At 42.2% G+C, this 18,782-nt stretch overlaps 2 protein-coding genes across 10 annotated transcripts in view; one reads left to right on the top strand and one right to left on the bottom strand.

The window, feature by feature from the left end:
* Positions 1-15,100, bottom strand: part of LOC110138134 (general transcription factor II-I repeat domain-containing protein 2) — a 56,632-nt gene extending 41,532 nt beyond the window's left edge. For 2 of the 9 annotated variants that reach the window (XM_070460190.1, XM_070460193.1), the window contains exon 1: positions 13,688-14,006. In XM_070460190.1, the coding sequence (XP_070316291.1) occupies positions 13,688-13,766 (79 nt within the window). In that variant the 5' untranslated portion in view covers positions 13,767-14,006. Of the gene's footprint in view, positions 1-13,687; positions 14,008-14,543 lie in introns of those variants that run through there. The other 7 variants (XM_070460189.1, XM_070460194.1, XM_070460195.1 and 4 more) reach the window with 5 other exon arrangements.
* LOC110138127 (large ribosomal subunit protein uL5-like) lies at positions 10,014-10,603 on the top strand. The gene has a single exon (XM_020894886.2). The coding sequence runs from the start codon at positions 10,025-10,027 to the stop codon at positions 10,556-10,558; it is 534 nt and encodes a 177-aa protein (XP_020750545.2). The 5' UTR covers positions 10,014-10,024; the 3' UTR covers positions 10,559-10,603.
* Positions 15,101-18,782: the final 3,682 nt, after the last annotated feature.

Genomic DNA, 18,782 nt, shown 5'->3' with positions numbered 1-18,782 from the left:
ATGGGAGGAAGCCCAAAGATCTCTGGGCATGAAGTATGGTGGTCCTACAAGGCTCTTCAGAAGTATTTGCAAATGTTTCTTCCTGAATTGATCTCTTGACCACTTGAAGGTGTGTGGCCACGTGCCTTGTGCTGGCCGAGGATGTCAGGGAAGTGACGTCATCTCCACGCTGGCGATTCCACCATACTCCCTCTTCCTCTGTAGTTTGATCTGTCAGGTTCCATGTGATCAGGTGCCAGAGAAAAATGCAGCTCAGACGCACAGCCAACTCACAAGAGACCTCCAGTGCAAGCAAGAAATCAGTCTGTGCTCCCTGAATGCACCCAAATCTGGTGGCGTTTTTGACCATCGCTTACCCTAGCCAATCTGCATGGGCAAACCATGCTGAAAAGGAATTCTAAAAATGTAACTCCTCATCTATCTAGATTTTCTGAAGCCACTGGAGGATCCTTGAGGATCTCTTATGTTAGAGTCAAAGCCTCCCTGAGAAAGAAAGACTAGCACGCACAGAGCCATTAGGATGCAAATTGCTAGAATTAAAGGTTTTTTCCCCACAACTCTCCCTATTATGAAATAGAGCATAAGAGTGTGACATCATACCGAGCAAGTGAGCTAAGTCACTTCAGTTGTGTCCGACTCTTTGCGGCCCTGTGAACTCTAGCCTGCCAGTCTCCTCTGTCCACGGGGATTCTCCAGGCAAGAACACTGGAGTGGGTTGCCATGCCCTCCTCCAGGGGATCTTCCCAGCCCAGGGATCAAACCCATAACTCTTTTGTCTCCTGCATTGGCAGGCTGTTTTTTTTAACCATTAGAACCACCTGGGAAGCCCAAGAACATGAATTAACAGGCATGACCTGGGCATGAACAGGTGAGGAAATACACTTTGACTTGAAGTTTTTATTTATTTACAAATTGATTTATGTATTAGGCATGCCACTTAGGCATGCTGGATCTTAGTTCCCTGACCAGGGATGGAACCTGTGCTCTCTGCAGTGGAAGTTTGTAGTCCTAACTACTGGACCATCAGGGAAGTCCCAATTTGAAGCTTTTAAACAATTATCTTAAAATCAAGCCTTTGACTCTCTTCTTGTTATCACACCCCTATTTGAGAACAAACAGAAGTTGGTGACTATTGCTGGTCATCACAAGGACTCTGTTTCAGCAACAGAGTTGGAGTCAGAAAAAGCAGCAAACAGGATAACCTGGAAGAAATGGATGGATTCTTAGAAATGTTCAATCTTCCAAGACTGAAACAGGAAGAAATAGAATTATGAACAACCCCAATTACAAGCACTGAAGTTGAAGCTGTGATCAAAAATCTCCCAAAAAACAAAAGCCCAGGACCAGATGGCTTCACAGGAGAATTCTATCAAACAATTAGAGAAGAGCTAATGCCTATCGTTCTAAAACTCTTTCAAAAAATTGCAGAGGAAGGAACACTTCCAAATTCATTTTATGAGGCCACCATCACCCTGATACCAAAACTAGACACAGACAACACAAAAAAAGAAAACTACAGGCCAATATCACTGATGAACATAAAGGCAAAAATCCCCAACAAAATGTTAGCAAATATAATTCAGCAACATATCAAAAAGCTCATACACCATGATCAAGCTGGGTTTATTCTAGGGATGCAAGGATTCTTCAATATACGCAAATCAATCAATGTCATACACCATATTAACAAATTGAAAGATAAAAACCATATGATATCTCAATAGATGCATAAAAGGCCTTTAACAAAAATCAGTACCCACTTATGATTAAAACTCTTCAAAAAATGAGCATAGAAAGGAACCTACCTCAACATAGTAAAGGCCATATATGATAAGCCTACAGCAAATATTATTCTCCATGGTGAAAAACTGAAAGCATTCCCCCCAAGATCAGGAACAAGACAAGGGTGTCCACTCTCACCACTATTATTCAACATAGTTCTGGAAGTCCTAGCTACAGCAGTCAGAGAAGAAAAAGAAATAAAAGGAATCCGGATCAGAAAAGAAGTAAAGCTCTCACTGTTTGCAGATGACATGACACTGTACATAGAAAACCCTAAAGATAGTATCAGAAAATTACTAGAGCTATTCAGTGAATTTAGCAAAGTTGCAGGATACAAAATCAATACACAGAAATCACTTGCATTTCTATATACTAACAATGAAATTCAGAAAGAGAAATTAAGGAATCAATCCCATTCACCACTGCAACAAAGAGAACTAAATATCTAGGAATAAACTTACCTAAGGAGACTAAAGAACTGTACACAGAAAATTATAAGACACTAATGAAAGAAATCAATGATGACATAAACAGATGGAGAGATATTCCATGTTCCTGGGTAGAAAGAATCAATATTGTGAAAATGACTACTACCAAGTGCAATCTACGGATTCATTGCAATCCCTATCAAGTTACCACTGACATTTTTCACAGAACTAGAACAAAAAATTTCATAATTCATAAGGAAACACAAAAGACCCCAAATAGCCAAAGCAGTCTTGAAAAAGAAGAATGGAGCTGGGGGAATCCACCTTCCTGACTTCAGACTATACTACAAAGCTACAGTCATCAAGACAGTATGGTACTGGCACAAAAACAGAAATACAGACCAACGGAACAAGATAGAAAGCCCAGAAATAAACCCACGCACCTATGGGTACCCTATTTTTGACAAAGGAGGCAAGAATATACAATGGGGCAAAGACAGCCTCTTCAATAAATTCGTGCTGGGAAAACTGGACATGTAAAAGAATGAAATTAGAACACTTCTTAACACCACACACAAAGACAAACTCAAAATGGATTAAAGACCTAAATATAAGACCAGAAACTATTAAACTCTTAGAGGAAAACATAGGCAGAACACTCGATGACATAAAGCAAGATCCTCTATGACCCACCTCCTAGAGTAATGGAAATAAAAACACAAGTAAACAAGTGGGACCTGATTAAACTTAAAAACTTTTAAACAGCAAAGGAAACTATAAGCAAGGTGAAAAGACAACCCCCAGAATGAGAGAAAATAATAGCAAATGAAACAACTGACAAAGAATTAATTTCCAAAATATACAAGCAGTTCATACAATTCAATACCAGAAAAACAAACAAGTCAGTCATAAAGTGGGAAAAAGACCTAAACAGACATTTCTCCAAAGAAGACATACAGATGGCTAACAAACACATGAAAAGATGCTCAACATTGCTCATTATTAGAGAAATGCAAATCAAAACTACAATGAGATATCACCTCACACCAGTCAGAATGGCTGCTATTAAAAACTATACAAACAATAAATGCTGGAGAAACACTCTTGCACTGTTGGTGGGAATGTAAATTGACAGCCACTATGGAAGACGGTATGGAGATTCCTTAAAAAACTAGGAATAAAACCACCATATGACCCAGCAATCCCACTCCTAGGCATATACCCTGAGGAAACCAAAACTGAAAAAGACACATGTATCCCATTGTTCACTGCAGCACTATTTACAATAGCTAGAACATGGAAGCAACCTAGATGTCCATCGACAGATGAATGGATAAAGAAGTTGTGGTATATGTACACAATGGAATATTACTCAGCCATAAAAAGGAATGCCTTTGAGTCAGTTCCAATGAGGTGGATGAACCTAGAACCTAATATACAGAGTGAAGTAAGTCAGAAAGAGAAAGATAAATATTGTATTCTAATGCATATATATGGAATCTAGAAAAACGGTACTGAAGAATTTACTTACAGGGCAGCAGTGGAGAAACGGACATAGAGAACAGAGTTATGGACATGCGGAGATGGGAGGAGAGGGTGAGATGTGTGGAAAGAGTAACGTGGAAACTTACATTACCACATGTAAAATAGATCGCCAACAGGAATTTGCTGTATGGCTCAGGAAACTCAAACAGGCTCTCTGTATCAACCTAGAGGCGTGGGATGGGGAGGGAGATGGGAGGGAGGTTCAAAAGGGAGAGGATATATGTATACCTATGGCTGATTCATGTTGAGGTTTGACAGAAAACAACAAAATTCTGTAAAGCAATTATCCTTCACCTAAAAGAAAAAAAAAATTGAAAAAGAAAAAGCAGCAAGCAGCACCCAGAAGGCACTCATGTTAAGTCTTAGAAACTCTTTCCTCTAGCATCTAGATTCCATGGTTATCACTTGGCACATCAGACCAAGGAAATGCGTATCATAAAGTATGAAACCGCAAAGGCATGGTATGTTTCCCACTTACCAGAATGTTCACTTAGATTATGCTCTATCCTTATTATTTTGGGAGCTCAGAATACTTTCATTCATAATTCTTATTTTGCTTACTATCCCAGACAGAGAAAAAGGAGCAGACGCTTTCTCAGGTCACAAACATGTTGATTCATCCATGCAAAGCTAGAACCAGGGCAACTTTCTGCCTACTGCTGTTTCCACGTCTCACCTTCAATTGCCCTAGGTTGGCTAAGATGTCCCAGGTGGTACTAGTAGTAAAGAACCTGCCTGGCAGTGCAGGAGACGTAAGAGACAGGAGTTTGACTACTGGGTTGGGCAGATCCCCTCGAGCAGGGCATGGCAACCCACTCCAGTATTCTTGCCTGGAGAATCCCCGTGGACAGAGCTGCCTGGCAGACTACAGTCCATGGGGTCCCAAAGAGGTGGACATGATTGAAGTGAGTTGGCATGCATGCATGCATTGCTATGATGTCAATCACATTCAATGTGTGTTAAGAAATGGGGAAAGACAGGGTGGGACGAATTGAGAGTAGCATTGAGATATATACATTATGGTGTGTAAAACAGATAGCTAGTGGGAAGTTGTTACGTAACTCAGGGTGCTCAGCCTGGTGGTGACCTAGAGGGGTGGGAGGGAGACTTAAGAGGGAGGGGATGTATGTCTACATATGGTTGATTCATGTTGTTGTACAACAGGAACCAATACCCTGTAAAGCAATTATCCTTCAATTAAAAAATTTTTACAAAAAGAATGGGAGGGATGCCATCCTAACAGCCTGCGGGGAAGCCACAGGAGACAAGAGTTCCCGCCTCATTATCAGAACTTTCGGGACCATCTCAGTACTTTTGATGGGAAGAACACTGGAGGTGGCGGAGTCCTGTTGGGCTCCATGGGGAAGGCTGATTCTGTCTGGGGCTTTCTGTTCTCTAGAAATGGCTGCATCTGGATCACTTCCCACAGAGCCCTTAGTCAACACAGCGCATGGAACATTCCCTGCACCCCTAACCCGTGACTCCTCTCCTTCGCGCTTTGCCAGAAAGAAACTGTCATCACACCGCCGCGTTAACGGTGACCACTCGGGGACACACCAGGCCGGGTGGTGACACGAGCTTCCAGAGCACGAGGCCTGATGGGCGGGTCCTCCCAGAGCCGGGGGCCCGAAAGCCAGGCTGGGGGCGCCCCAGACCACCGGCCAGCTCTGAGACCCCGGTGGGCCGCCTCCTCTCTGATCAGAGACACCCAGTCAATCACTTCCCAGGAAGAGTCTTTTCACCTCTGACCTTTTATGAGCCCCCTCACCTTAAAATCAAGGGAATCACACATTTATAGGAGTCTATGAATATGTAATGTTCAGAATGGGGAAATCTACAGAGATAGAAGTAGACTGGTAGTTGCTTAGGGCTGGGAGGTGGGTTGATAAATGGTACAGGGTTTCTTTTCAGGGATGATGAAACTATTCTAAAATTGTTTGTGGTTACGATTGCCCAACTACATGCATATATTAAAAGCCACTGCATTGTATACTTTAAATGGGTGAATTTTATTTCAAGAAAAGAAAAGGGGAATTCCCAGGCGGTCCACGGGTTAGGACTCAGTGCTTTAGTTAAGACTGCCAGGTCAGGGGGTTCACTCCCTGGTCAGGAAACTACGCTCCCACAAGCCAAGCTGTGGGCCCAACAACAACAACAACAAACTATTAAAAAATCAAATGATGGAACTTCCCTGGTGGTCCAGTGGTTAAGACTCTGCACTTCCACTTCAAGGAAGGGGCTTGGGTCAATCCCTTTTGGGGAAATAAGGTCCTACATGCTGTGCAATGTGGCCAAAAAATTAAAAATTAGAAAATCAAATGAAATCAAAGAGAGGTTGGATGGCAAGAAAGGAAATTAACACTCACCAAACATACACCACATGCCAGTGCTTTTCTGATCATCCGATTTGATACTCACACACTGTCTAAGGTCCCATGGTAACACACAGGATGACTCGTGGCAGAACGGGGCTGGGAACGCAGGCGAGGAGCGGATGGCAAACCAAGGAGCACAGGGAGCTTAGATCAAGGACCTCCGAGGGCAAGAGCCCCCTGGTTAGACTATGCGGCTTGGGCTAGGATAGACCTAGTGCACCTGCCTTGCAGGTAAATTATTAATAGTCCTCCCTTCTCTCCCTGTGGCTCAGACGGTAAAGCGTCTGCCTGCAATACGGGAGACCCAAGTTCGATTCCTGGGTCAGGAGATCCCCTGGAGAAGGAAATGGCAACCCACTCCAGTATTCTTGCCTGGAAAATTCCATGGACAGAGGAACCTGGTAGGCTGCAGTCCATGGGGTTGCAAAGAGTCAGACATGACTGAGCAACTGGACTGATGAATAAAACCACTATTGTGTCAACCTAAGGTTTCATTTCTCTTGTGTAAACACCTAAGAGTGGGATTGCTGGGTCATATATCTTGCGGTTTTTTTTGGTCTGTTTTTTTTAGCTTTAAAAGAAGTGAAACTCTTTTCCAAAGTGGTTTACCATTTTGTATTCCTTTTGTTGTTGTTCAGTTGCTAAGTTGTGTCTGACTCTTTTCGGCCCCATGGACTGCAGCAGGCCAGGCTCCCCTGTCCTGCACTATCTCCCGGAGCTTGCTCAAACTCATGACCATTGAGTCGGTGATGCTCTCTCACCATCTCATTCTCTGCCGCTGTCTTCTTTTGCCTTTTTAAATCTTTCCCAGCATCGGGGTCTTTGCCAATCCCTACCACTAATATATGAGAATATAGAGAAAGTGCAAGTCTCTCAGTCGTGTCTGACTCTTTGTGACCCCATGGCCTATCCAGTCCATGGAACTCTCCAGGCCAGAATACAGGAGTGGGTAGCCTTTTCCTTCCCCAGGGACTCTTCCCAACCCAGGAATCGAACCAGGGTCTCTTGCATTGCTGTTGTATTCTTTACCAACTGAGCTACCCGTTAAGCCCTATGTGAATATATCCCTACCACTAACGTGTGAGAATCCCAGTTGCTCTGCATCCTTGTCAACATGCAGTATTGTCAACTTAAAAAAAATTTTTTTTAGCAGTTTTAATAGGTGGGTAGTGATATCACTTTGCAGTTTTAGTTGGCAATTTCCTAATGACTAAAGATGCTAGGCATCTTTTCATATGCTTTTCTGCCATCCATATAGCTTATTTAGTGAAATGTCTTGTTCAAATCTTTTGTCCATTTTGAAACTAGATTATCTGCTTATTTTTTATTATTGAGTTTATAGATTCTTTGTATTTTCTGGATACAAATCTTTTATGTGTGATGGGCAAATATTGGGCTGGCCAAAAAGTTTATTCAGGTTTTTCTATAAGATGGTATGGAAAAAAAAAAAAGATGGTATGGAAAAATCTAAATGAACTTTTTTTGCCAACCGAATATTTTCTATATTGGGAAATGTAGCAACCCAATGTTTTGCTATAGGGAACAGTATACAGAGATAACTGATAAAACTTTATGATGTTTATCAGTAATCTAAGGATGATGTGGCCACAGGTATTTTTATCTCAAATGGTTTAGAAAAAAATAAAACTTCTTTATACCACACTTGCAATTTTTCTGTAAGTTTGATATTGTTTCAAATTTCTAAAAATTATTTTTTAAGCTTACATCAAATATCCACACATTTCTGTTTCTTAAAATTGTAGAGTCAGAGGGTTTTATAATTCCTTTAATAAGTATTTAGACTATATTATTAAGAATTCAGATTAAACTACTTCATGTGAAAGCCCCAGCTTGAAATAATTTTTATTTATGCAAAATCCATCTATTGGCAAAGACAGAATTTCACTCCTATTTCTTTTCTGTATTTTTACACATCACCTGCATTACTTGGTTGAAATATTAAAATCTCTTTCCCATTGTAAATTATAGAAATCTCACAAGGATTTTTAAATCAGCTTTTAAATATATTGAACATTGGCCAACTTCTATCTTGCTGTTGATGTTTAGTCACTAAGTCATGTCCGACTCTTTGCAACACCCTGGACTGTAGCCCACCAGGCTCCTCTCTCTGTCCATGGAATTCTCCAGACAAGAATATTGGAGTGGGTAGCCATTCCCTTCTCTAGATCTTCCTGACTCAGGGACTGAACCTCTGTCTCCTGCATTGCAGGCAGATTCTTTACCATCTAAGCCATTACTTAAAACTGTGATGAAGAAGCTGATAGTCTTTTTATTATTATTATTATTTGATGTGGATCATTTTGAAAGTCTTTACTGAATTTGTTATAATACTGTTTTTGTTTTATGTTTTGGTTTTTTGGCAGCACTTCCTGACCAGGGATCAAACCCAGAGCCCCTACACTGGAAGCTGAAGTGTCAACTATTAGACTGCCAGTGAAGTCCCAAGAAACTGATATTCTTGACCATCATCTTTCTGAGTCAATTAATTCAAACACTGCTTAAAAACAAGACTATCTCTCATTTGGCAGAGTTGTGTCTTCCAATGGAAGTAGGTACACCAAAAGGCAAATTCAAGTATGGTCAACAGTGTTGGAGGAAGCAATAAACACCTTTCACAGAAGGAACATTTTTCTTCTATGATTTCTTTAATGTTTTAAGAGAGAGGCTTTTCAAGCTCTTAATCTGCATGTGCAACTTTGCTGACACTGCACACATTTTCAGGTAAGTAGTTCTGAAATGTGTCAACCACCCTTGGCAGGCTCTGTGTTGTCTATCACCAGTCCATCCCCTCTTTGGTGGTGGTTTCCCTTTTGTCTTAGAATTCTGCCATTGACAGATACGTCCTTAGAGTTCATGTCTTCCAGCCACAACTTTAACACTTTTCAGCCTCTCTAAAGCCTTCTCTTGGCTGGTCTCTTAGCAATCACTGGGGCCCTCAACGCCACAGTTTGGTGACTCTCGTGTCGATGACATGAATTCTGGATTCATCGTGACGTTGCTGTGATCTCTTGCTAAGCCCCTCAGAGCCAGTTTTCCCTGCAGTGTTGACATGGGTCATTGTTTCCACCAGTAATTATCCAATGATGTAGTGAGAGGCCATAATGTATGAAAAATACACATTTTAAAATAATATAATCAGACTTGATGTTGTGAGATGCTCACACTGACAGCCACCAGAGATGAACCCACTTAAAGGACTGGCATATTCCAGCATCTTATGCTCGCATCCAATCTGTAATTACACCACAATAATCTCTGAGAGGACTATGATGCCAAAACTTTAACAGAGAATAAAATAATTCGCAGAATGAAACTAGCTGGAACTCAAAAAAGATCTTATCAATGGGCATCAATGGTAGTAATTTTAAAAAATGAATCTTTTTTAATTTTTAAAAATGAATGTTTTATAATTATCGCCTGCTTGCACCCTTAACAACAAATGAAGGCAGGAGCTTTGTCTTTTATACTTTATGCTTTAGAACACATCATGCGTTAATAGCACATCAAAACTAATGAACCATGATTATAAGCTAATTTTGTGGTTTCTCACCTTGAGATCATTGAGGGGGAAAAAAAAAATCACTGCATTCTAATAAAGCTAAAAATCCTAGACAATGAGAGCTAGTACCACAGAGTTCAAACCCCCACAGCCAATACAGTGATTGAAATTCAAAGCACTGGGTATGTTCATTTAGATCACAGATTTTACAGCGTGCTTAACTTTTTGCTTTTTTAAAACTGGAGATGTAAACTAAAACATCTCTCAAATCTCACAACTTTCCCAGAAATCTTTGATTTCCCAGAAATCTTTCTCTCCTTTTCAGTGTTATATTTTACTAATGAAAAGCAAACATCATCTTCCTGTTTCCCGTCATGGCGCAGGATCAAGGTGAGAAGAACCCCATGCGGGAACTTCGCATCCGCAAGCTCTGCCTCAACATCTGCGTCGGGGAGAGCGGAGACAGGCTGACCCGGGCGGCCAAGGTGCTGGAGCAGCTCACGGGACAGACCCCAGTGGTCTCCAAAGCTAGATACACTGTCAGATCCTTCGGCATCAGGAGAAATGAAAAGATTGCCGTCCACTGCACTGTCTGTGGGGCCAGGGCAGAAGAAATCTTGGAGAAAGGTCTAAAGGTGCGAGAGTACGAGTTGAGAAAAAATAACTTCTCAGATACTGGAAACTTTGGCTTTGGGATCCAAGAACACATCGACCTGGGGATCAAGTATGACCCGAGCATCGGTATCTACGGCCTGGACTTCTACGTGGTGCTGGGTAGGCCAGGTTTCAGCATCGCAGACAAGAAGCGCAGGACAGGCTGCATTGGGGCCAAACACAGAATCAGCAAAGAGGAGGCCATGCGCTGGTTCCAGCAGAAGTATGATGGGATCATCCTTCCTGGCAAATAAATTCCCGTTTCTATCCAAAAGGCCAATAAAACATTTTCAATGAAATGTAAAAAAAAAAAAAGAAAAGCAAACATCAAAACCAGACTGCCTCCTATTTTGGTAAATAAAGTTTTACCGGAACACAGCCACGCTCATTGGCTTACATCTTGTCCACTGACTGCTTTTCCAAAAAGGCAGGATTGCAGGTGACAGAGACCACATGCCCTCAGAGCTGGAAATATTTATTTATTGGAAATATCTATTATCTGACCCCTTACAAAAAAAAGTTTGCCCATCCCTGTTCTAGACTTCATTTCCACCACTTATAATTTTCATCATTTGGAATGGCACCTACTCCATTTATCAAGACTCTGAAATCTTGAAACAGATGCCTGCTTTGCTTTTTAAGCTGTTTCCGATGTTCCTTTCCAAAGGTTTATTTGTTCAGATCCCTGAAGCCTTGATGTTAATTAGCAAGTTCCTAAAGTGCCAACTTCCCTCAGGTCTACAATAAATGGAAACTGCAAACCCAAGTGTACCTATTCACCATTCAACAGAAATGTACTGAAGTGGTCAAGAGGTACAAACTCCCAGTTATAAGATAAATAAGTTCTGAGGATGTAACAGACAGCTTGGTAACAAGTTAATAATGTGTGCATGTGTGCTCGGTCGTGTCTGACTCTTTGAGACCCCATGGACTATAACCGCCAGGTTCCTCTGTCCATGCGATTTGCCAGGCAAGAATACAGGAGTGGGTTGCCATTTGCTTCTACAGGGGATCTGCCTGACCCAAGCATCGAACACACATCTACTGCGTCTCCTGCATCAGCAGGTGAATTTTTTACCACTGAGCCACCTGGGAAGCCCATAGCTAACAATACTGTACTGTGTATTCGAAAGTTGCGTAGAGAATCGATCTTAACAGGAGAAAAACAAATTGTAACTATGTGATGTGATGGATGTTCACCAGTCACTTCACAATACATACATATGTCAAATCACTGTTTTACTCCTAAAACTAATACAATGTTATATGTCAATTATATCTCAACCTGGGGAAAATATTCTAAAAAAAGAATAACAACAAATTTCAAGACAACAAGGACTCTTCTGGAAGGACCAAGGAGTACAGAAAAGAACTAGAAATGTAACATATTTTCAATGTTAAAAAATGAAAAAAAGAATTAGTTAAAATTAAATGCTTAACAAATAGTCAAGTACTTCAGCTTGGCCAAACAAGTCCCTAAAATTTTTAAAAATGTAATGCACACCTGCTGTGTGAAAACATATACTGCTGACAGGAAGGACAAATGAATAAAATCCACATCCTGTGCTCTGGAGTGAGACAGACTAGCAAAGACACAGCAGAATAACAGGTAATAAAGGCAAAATGGGAGCCAGATGCTTCTGAAATGGTCCACGCTGCTGTCAACAATGTCAGGGATGAGAATGAAGGCATGTGAACAAGTTCTGAAGCCTGAGAAAAAGTGAAGAAACCATCCAGGCTGCAGGTGTAGGCAAAGACCCAGAGCTCTGGGCAGCAAACATCGGGGCTAAATAACAGGAAGGCAGGAAGAACAGGGACCCACTCCAAATGAACTGACACCTGCAGTTGCCTGGCGCCAAGCCCTGTGTCCACTGAAGGCAAGGTGGCCAGTCATGCAGACCAAACCTTCCTCTCCAAATGTAAGAAGAGAGAAGAGCCTGCTCAGTTCTTCACTTGCAGCTGTGAGCAATACCGTTTCCCAATTCCCAATCTTATATCTGCATATCTGTTTGCTTCAAATTACCAGCAGGAAACTAAATGGTGACATTTTTGGCCCAGCAATTCCACTCCTTGGTACATACTCAAGAGTTGAAAACAAATGTCCACACACACACACACACACAAAACATGAACATGGATGTTCACTGCAGTATTCATAATAGCCAAATAGTGGGGAAAAAAATTCATCATTTGACAGAAAATGAAAATGTGGTATACCCATACAATGGATTACTAGTCAGTCATAAGAAGGAATGAATGAATGAATGAAGCCAGATCTCAGAGATCCTTTGATGATTCTGTGCTTAGGAATGATCTGGAACAAGAACTAATTGGAATGTCAGAGACATAGGGACAGAATGCATATTGGTAGCGTCCATGGCTGGGGTGGGAAAGGGGAACGATTGTCTTAATGGATAATGGCATTTCTTTTGGGGTGATGAAAATGTTCTGGAATTAGTGGTGATGGCTGCACAACTCTGAATAAACAAAAATCACTGAACTATAGGGGCTTTCCAGGTGGTGCTAGTGATAAAGAACCTGTGTAGGAGGCTAAGAGCCATGGGTTCAATTCTTGGGTCGGGCAGATCTCCTGGAGATGACAACCCACTCCAGTATTTTTGCCTGGGAAATCCCAAGGACAGAGGAGCCTGGCGGGCTACAGTCCATGGGGTAGTTAAGAGTCGGACACGACTGAAGCGATTTAGCACTGCACACACACTTAATTTCAATTTCATGGAGCGTCAATAAAGCTATTAAACAGCAAGGCTCTGGTTTGAGGGATGGGGAATATAGCCCTTCAAGCCTTTTTTCTCCTTTACGTATAATGACACCACCCTTATGGCAGAAAGTGAAGAGGAACTAAAGAGCCTCTTGATGAAGTGAAAGAGGAGAGTGAAAAAGTTGGCTTAAAGCTCAACATTCAGAAAACTAAAATCATGGCATCTGGTCCCATCACCTCATGGCAAATAGATGGGGAAACACTGGAAATAGTGAGAGACTATTTTTTTGGGCTCCAAAATCACTGCAGATGGTGATTGCAGCTATGAAATTAAAAAACACTTACTCCTTGGAAGGAAAAATGACCAACCTAGACAGCATATGAAAAAGCAGAGGCATTACTTTGCCAAAAAAGGTCCGTCTAGTCAAGGCTATGGTTTTTCCAGTGGTCATGTATGGATGTGAGAGTTGGACTATAAAGAAAGCTGAGTGCCAAAGAACTGATGTTTTTGAACTGTGGTGTTGGAGAAGACTCTTGAGAGTCCGTTGGACCTCGAGATCCAACCAGTCCATCCTAAAGATCAGTCCGGGGTGTTCATTGGAGGGTCTGATGTTGAAGCTGAAACTCCAATACTTTGGCCATCTGATGCAAATGGCTAACTCACCTGAAAACACCCTGATGCTGAGAAAGATTGAGGGCAGAAGGAGAAGGGGACGACAGAGGATGAGATGGTTGGATGGCATCACCGAGACTCAATGGACATGAGTTTGGGTGGGCTCCGGGAATTGGTGTTGGGCAGGGAGGGCTGGCATGCTGCAGCTCATGGGGTCGCAAAGAGTCGGACACGACTGAGTGACTGAACTGAACGTCTAAATCATAACCGTGGCGGAGTGGAGTTCAGGACCAGAGACTCTTCTTCCGGCCTCTGGGATTGGTCTTCCGGCCTCTGGGATTGGTTTTCTGGTCACAAGCAGGCTGCGGGTGGCCGCCCCACTAGCCACACCCACGACAAAACCCACGTCGCGCGGCACTCGTCAACGCGCGCGACAGTAGGCTAGGGGTCGGGACGCCTCCGCCGGGGAGCCCGACGCAGTTACCAGGCAACAGCGGCTAACCCGCCCCACCACCTAACCAATCACGCACTTAAGCACGCAGCGCAATATCCCCGCGTACTACCGCTGGAGCGTGACCTGCGGCACACCGGGCCTTAGCGTCCAGAGCCTGCAGCACCCGCCCCCACCGCCACCGCTCAGCCAATCAGAAGGGAGAGGGATGCGCGTTCCGTGCGTGCGACCTTTGCCCCGCGCCGGGGCTTCCCCGCCCCACCCCCACTCCTTGGGCCCTGCCCGCCGGGAACCGGTTCGGGGGGCCAGCCGGGCCGCCTGAGGAGGGGGCGCTCGCAGCGCGAGTCTGGGCGGGCAGCCCCCTCAGGCTTCCCCTCCGCCAGGTCTGCGGGACGAGAAAGTTCCAAGCAAAGCACCCGCTCTTAATGGCGGCTGCGGCGGGGGCGGGATACGCACCTGAGGTCCCCGCCGGCGGGCAGCGCCCGGCCGGCCGCCGGGTCCGAGGGCTGGGCCACCTGGGAGTGCCTGGGGGCCGAGCGCGGCCTGCCAAGACCGTCTGGAGACGAGGGCGCGGCGTTGTGGGCTGCGGCCGAAGCCCTGCTCTCCACTATCCCTCCTTTTTCTTTTCTTTCTTTTCCTTTTTTTTTTTTTTTTTTTGGCTTCCTGGAAGGCAGCCTGGACTCGTGTGTCCGCAGCGCCCCAAGTGGGAGTTGCCGTTTCCGGTGCCGTGGAATCCGCTTCAGCTGCACATTGAGCTTGTTGGAAGTCCCTTAGCCCCGCGCTGTTCAGGGCCAGACGTGCTTGTCCATCTCCTGCCTTTGATGAGTGGCTGCACGTGTCTGGTCTCACCCCCACCGACACCGCCCCCAGACGTGGACGTCCTTTCTTGCTCTTATTTTACACTTTTTAGCATGATTGCAGTTTGTAGCTTTAAGCGGTGAGGTCACAGCTCCAGCGACCGGTGAATTTGCCTTAAAGCCATTGAGTTATGTTGTAATACTGTAACAGTTGTGTCCTGACCTTTTGATCGGACTCAGTGACATTACTAAGGAGTTGAGAGCTGTCCTTCTGATGGTGCTGGTTCTCCAGCAAATAGTCAAGTATTACTTCAGTGCTGTTTAATCAAAGTCCAAATATTTTAAATATGCCAGGAGGAGAGCTGCTGCTGTTAGTCGCTAAGTCGTGTCCGACTCTTACCGTGAACTGCAAAAGAATTGGGTAATAGAAACCGTTTACCCATTGCTCAGATTTACGTAGCATGCCTTATTTTAAAGGGCTATTTAGACACAATTGAAGACACTGTTCTCATTTCTTTTTCTTTACTGTCTCGGAGTTCTAATACGTATTTTCTTTTGCAGAAAGGCAAGTGTCCCAGATTCTCTGACTGTTTTTTGTGTGTGTGAGTGGCTAACAAGGTTATGCTTCCTAGGAGATGCTATTTAAAAAAGCTGCCCTTCCAAGGTAAAGATAACGAGCGATTAGCTGAGATGGTACCTGCTTCATGATATTTTTAAAAGCGGTGTTTGAAAATCCTCGTGGTATGTTTTAGTTGATTCTTCGTTATTCAGAAGAGTGGCCTGTAAAGTCTTAGCAAACAGGGTTCTGCGAGCCTCTTCACGTTTTTGTGGAACTATTAAACATACATTTGTTTTATGTGTGTGTCTGTTTAAAGACACCGTATTTAATGTGTTTTGTAGATTTGTTAGTTGAACTCATGGCCAACAGTGCTGTAACTTGTGTGTGAAGGAAGCTTGGCCAACACAAAGTGTTTTCTACCTAACGTTGCAGTGTTCAGTGCTTACAGTTTGAGGACCATTTTAAATAGCAAAATCATCAAAAACAAAAACAAAACCCAACCCCCCAAAATGTGGAAAGTGTGGCATTAAATAGACCAGAAAAAGGACACGTTTATGGTGTAAGAGCTGGTACCACCCTATTCTACCTCAGCCTGGAACATGTGTGGCAGGCAAAAAAACTTTTTTTTTTTGCCACTCTACTCTGTCTGGAAATGATTGGGGAAAGTAGGGTGAGTAATGCTTTTAAATTTACCTGTGAGTTGTAATGAGCAGGTGAAATCCCAAATCTGGAGCTAGTGAATAATAATGATGAATTTAAAACTTAACCTGTATATCAAGAGCTTCAGGCTTCCCTGCTGGCTCAGCGATAAAGAATCTGCCTGCAATGCAGGAGATGTGGGTTCAGTCCCTGGATTGGGAAGATCCCCTGGAGAAGGAAATGGCGACCTGCTCCTCTCTTGCTTGGAGAATTCCATGGATAGAGGAGCCTGGCAGGCTGCAGTCCATGGGGTGGCAAAATAGTCAGGCATGATTTAGGGACTCAGCAATAACAATATGTAGAAAAGGAAACTTGGCTAAAATAAATAAGATGTTTGTTTTTAAATTATTATTTATTTAATATTTATCTCATTATTTAAATAATTTCCTTGTATAATTCATAAACCTCATATTAGTAGCAGTTCAGTTCAGTCACTCAGTCGTGTCCAACTCTTTGTGACCCCATGAACCGCAGCACACAAGGCCTCCCTGTCCATCACCAACTCCCGGAGTCCACCCAAACCCATGTCTATTGAGTCGGTGATGCCATCCAACCATCTCATCCTCTGTCATCCCCTTCTCCTGCCTTCAATCTTTCCCAGCATCAGGGTCTTTTCAGATGAGTCAGCTCTTTGCATCAGGTGGCCAAAGTATTGGAGTTTCAGCTTCAACATCAGTCCTTCCAATGAATATTCAGGACTGATCTCCTTTAGGATGGACTGGTTGGATCTCCTTTGAGAGTCCAAGGGACTCTCAAGAGTCTTCTCCAACACCACAGTTCAAAAGCATCAATTCTTTGGCACTCAGCTTTCTTTATAGTCCAACTCTCACATCCATACATGACCACTGGAAAAACTATAGCCTTGACTAGATGGACCTTTGTTGGCAAAGTAATGTCTCTGTTTTTTAATATGCTGTCTGGGTTGGTCATAACTTTCATATGCAAATAACTTGTATATATTTTCTCATGCTTACCAATTTTTCCCATAGGGATGCATAATCAAAGTAATTTGAAGATTAATGCCCTAAAAAGTTGGAAGTACCCTTTTCTTAGAAAATTGAAAGAAGAATTTATCCCCAAGTAGTGAGCTGGATTCATCAAGCAGATGGCTGAAACCAATGATAATATTAAAGTATACCACATTTATGTGCCATGGGAAGACTCAAGATTGTAAAAATGTCATTTCTTCTAGTTAATTTCTCTAAATTAGCTCATGAATTTAATGCAACGCCAATAAAAAAAAATCCCAGTGGGATTTTTTTAATGCAACTTGGCAAGATGATTTTAAAATTTATATGAGAGTAAATGTTATGAATAGCAAAGGCAATTTTGTAAAAGAACAAAGAAGAGGGATTTGATTGAATAAAAGAGCATATTGTAAAGCTGTAGCAGGTGAAACATCATGTTAGTTGAGAATAAATCAGTAGAAAGAAAAATTGAGTCCAGAAATTGACCAGTGTATAAGGAAATTTATCATATGTTATAAATGGCATTTCAGATCTTCAGATAAAGTCTGTTAATAGCCAATAATTTGGGGACAGTGAGATATCTGTTTGAAAGAAGAATTATACAGTCTAGTCTCATACCACTCATAAAAATCAACTCCAAATACAAGTGTTACATTAAGGGTTTTACAAATATTAAAGAATATCCTTATTTTCTTGGGTAGTACTTTTCTTAAGCAAGACATAGAAAGCAAAAGCTCTAAGTGATAAATTTAGTAAAACTAACTACAAGAAAATGAAATTGTATAGAACAAAAGACACCATAAATTAAAAAAATAAGATAAAAATTTTCAACACATTTCAACACACAACCATTTCTATGCAAAATACATCAGTCACTTCTATAAATTAGTAAGATAAACAATACAATAGAAATGTGGCCAAGAATATGAATAGGCAATTCTCAGTAAAAGAAAAACATGAAATGCTAGTAAGCATGTTTAAACCTTCTAGAGATTACAGAAATAAAAAGTGAATCAGTAATGAAATGTGCTTTAGGTATTAGATTGACGAACAGTTGAAAAGTTTTTATCTAGGTGTTAGGTGTATGGAAAAATGAATCTACCCATATTCTATTGAAGCACAACTTTTGGAGAACAAATTGAAATCATTTATTAAATTTTCCACATGACTATTTTCTATGACCCAGCAGTTTTCGTTTTCAGTATCTACCCTGGTTGGGGATGTTGCATGTGTGTGCTCAGTTATGTCCGACTGTTTGCCACCCCATGGACTGTAGCCCACTAGGTTCCTCTGTCTATGGAATTTTCCAGGCAAGAATACTATAGTAGGTTGCCATTTCCTCCTCTAGGGGATCTTCCCAACCCACGGATGGAACCCACGTCTCATACATTGCTGGATTCTTTACCTCTTGAGCCACTGGGGCTTCCTATCTGCCCAAGAGATACCCTCAAATAAATGCAAAAGGAACATATACAAGAATATTCACTGTAATAGGAATAAACTGGAAACAACTTGAATGTTCATCAGAAGAATGGTTAAATAAGATATGGTTCACTTACACTAATATCCAAGAGAGGAAAAGAATAGGGTAAATCCAAACACATTGTTATAAAAGTATTTCCAATATAGTTTTGAGTAAGAAGATGAAGTTGCAGCATGAAATACATATCTA

This window comes from Odocoileus virginianus, chromosome 33 (genome assembly GCF_023699985.2).
Source record: "Odocoileus virginianus isolate 20LAN1187 ecotype Illinois chromosome 33, Ovbor_1.2, whole genome shotgun sequence".
Lineage (NCBI taxonomy): Eukaryota > Metazoa > Chordata > Mammalia > Artiodactyla > Cervidae > Odocoileus > Odocoileus virginianus.
The sequence above is the reverse complement of the archived record's forward strand: the minus strand, read 5'-3'. Positions and strand labels throughout refer to the sequence as shown.

Coding starts and splice junctions, on each gene's coding strand:
- LOC110138127 (XM_020894886.2), top strand. CDS start 10,025: ATGGCGCAGGATCAAGGTGAGAAGAACCCCATGCGGGAACTTCGCATC.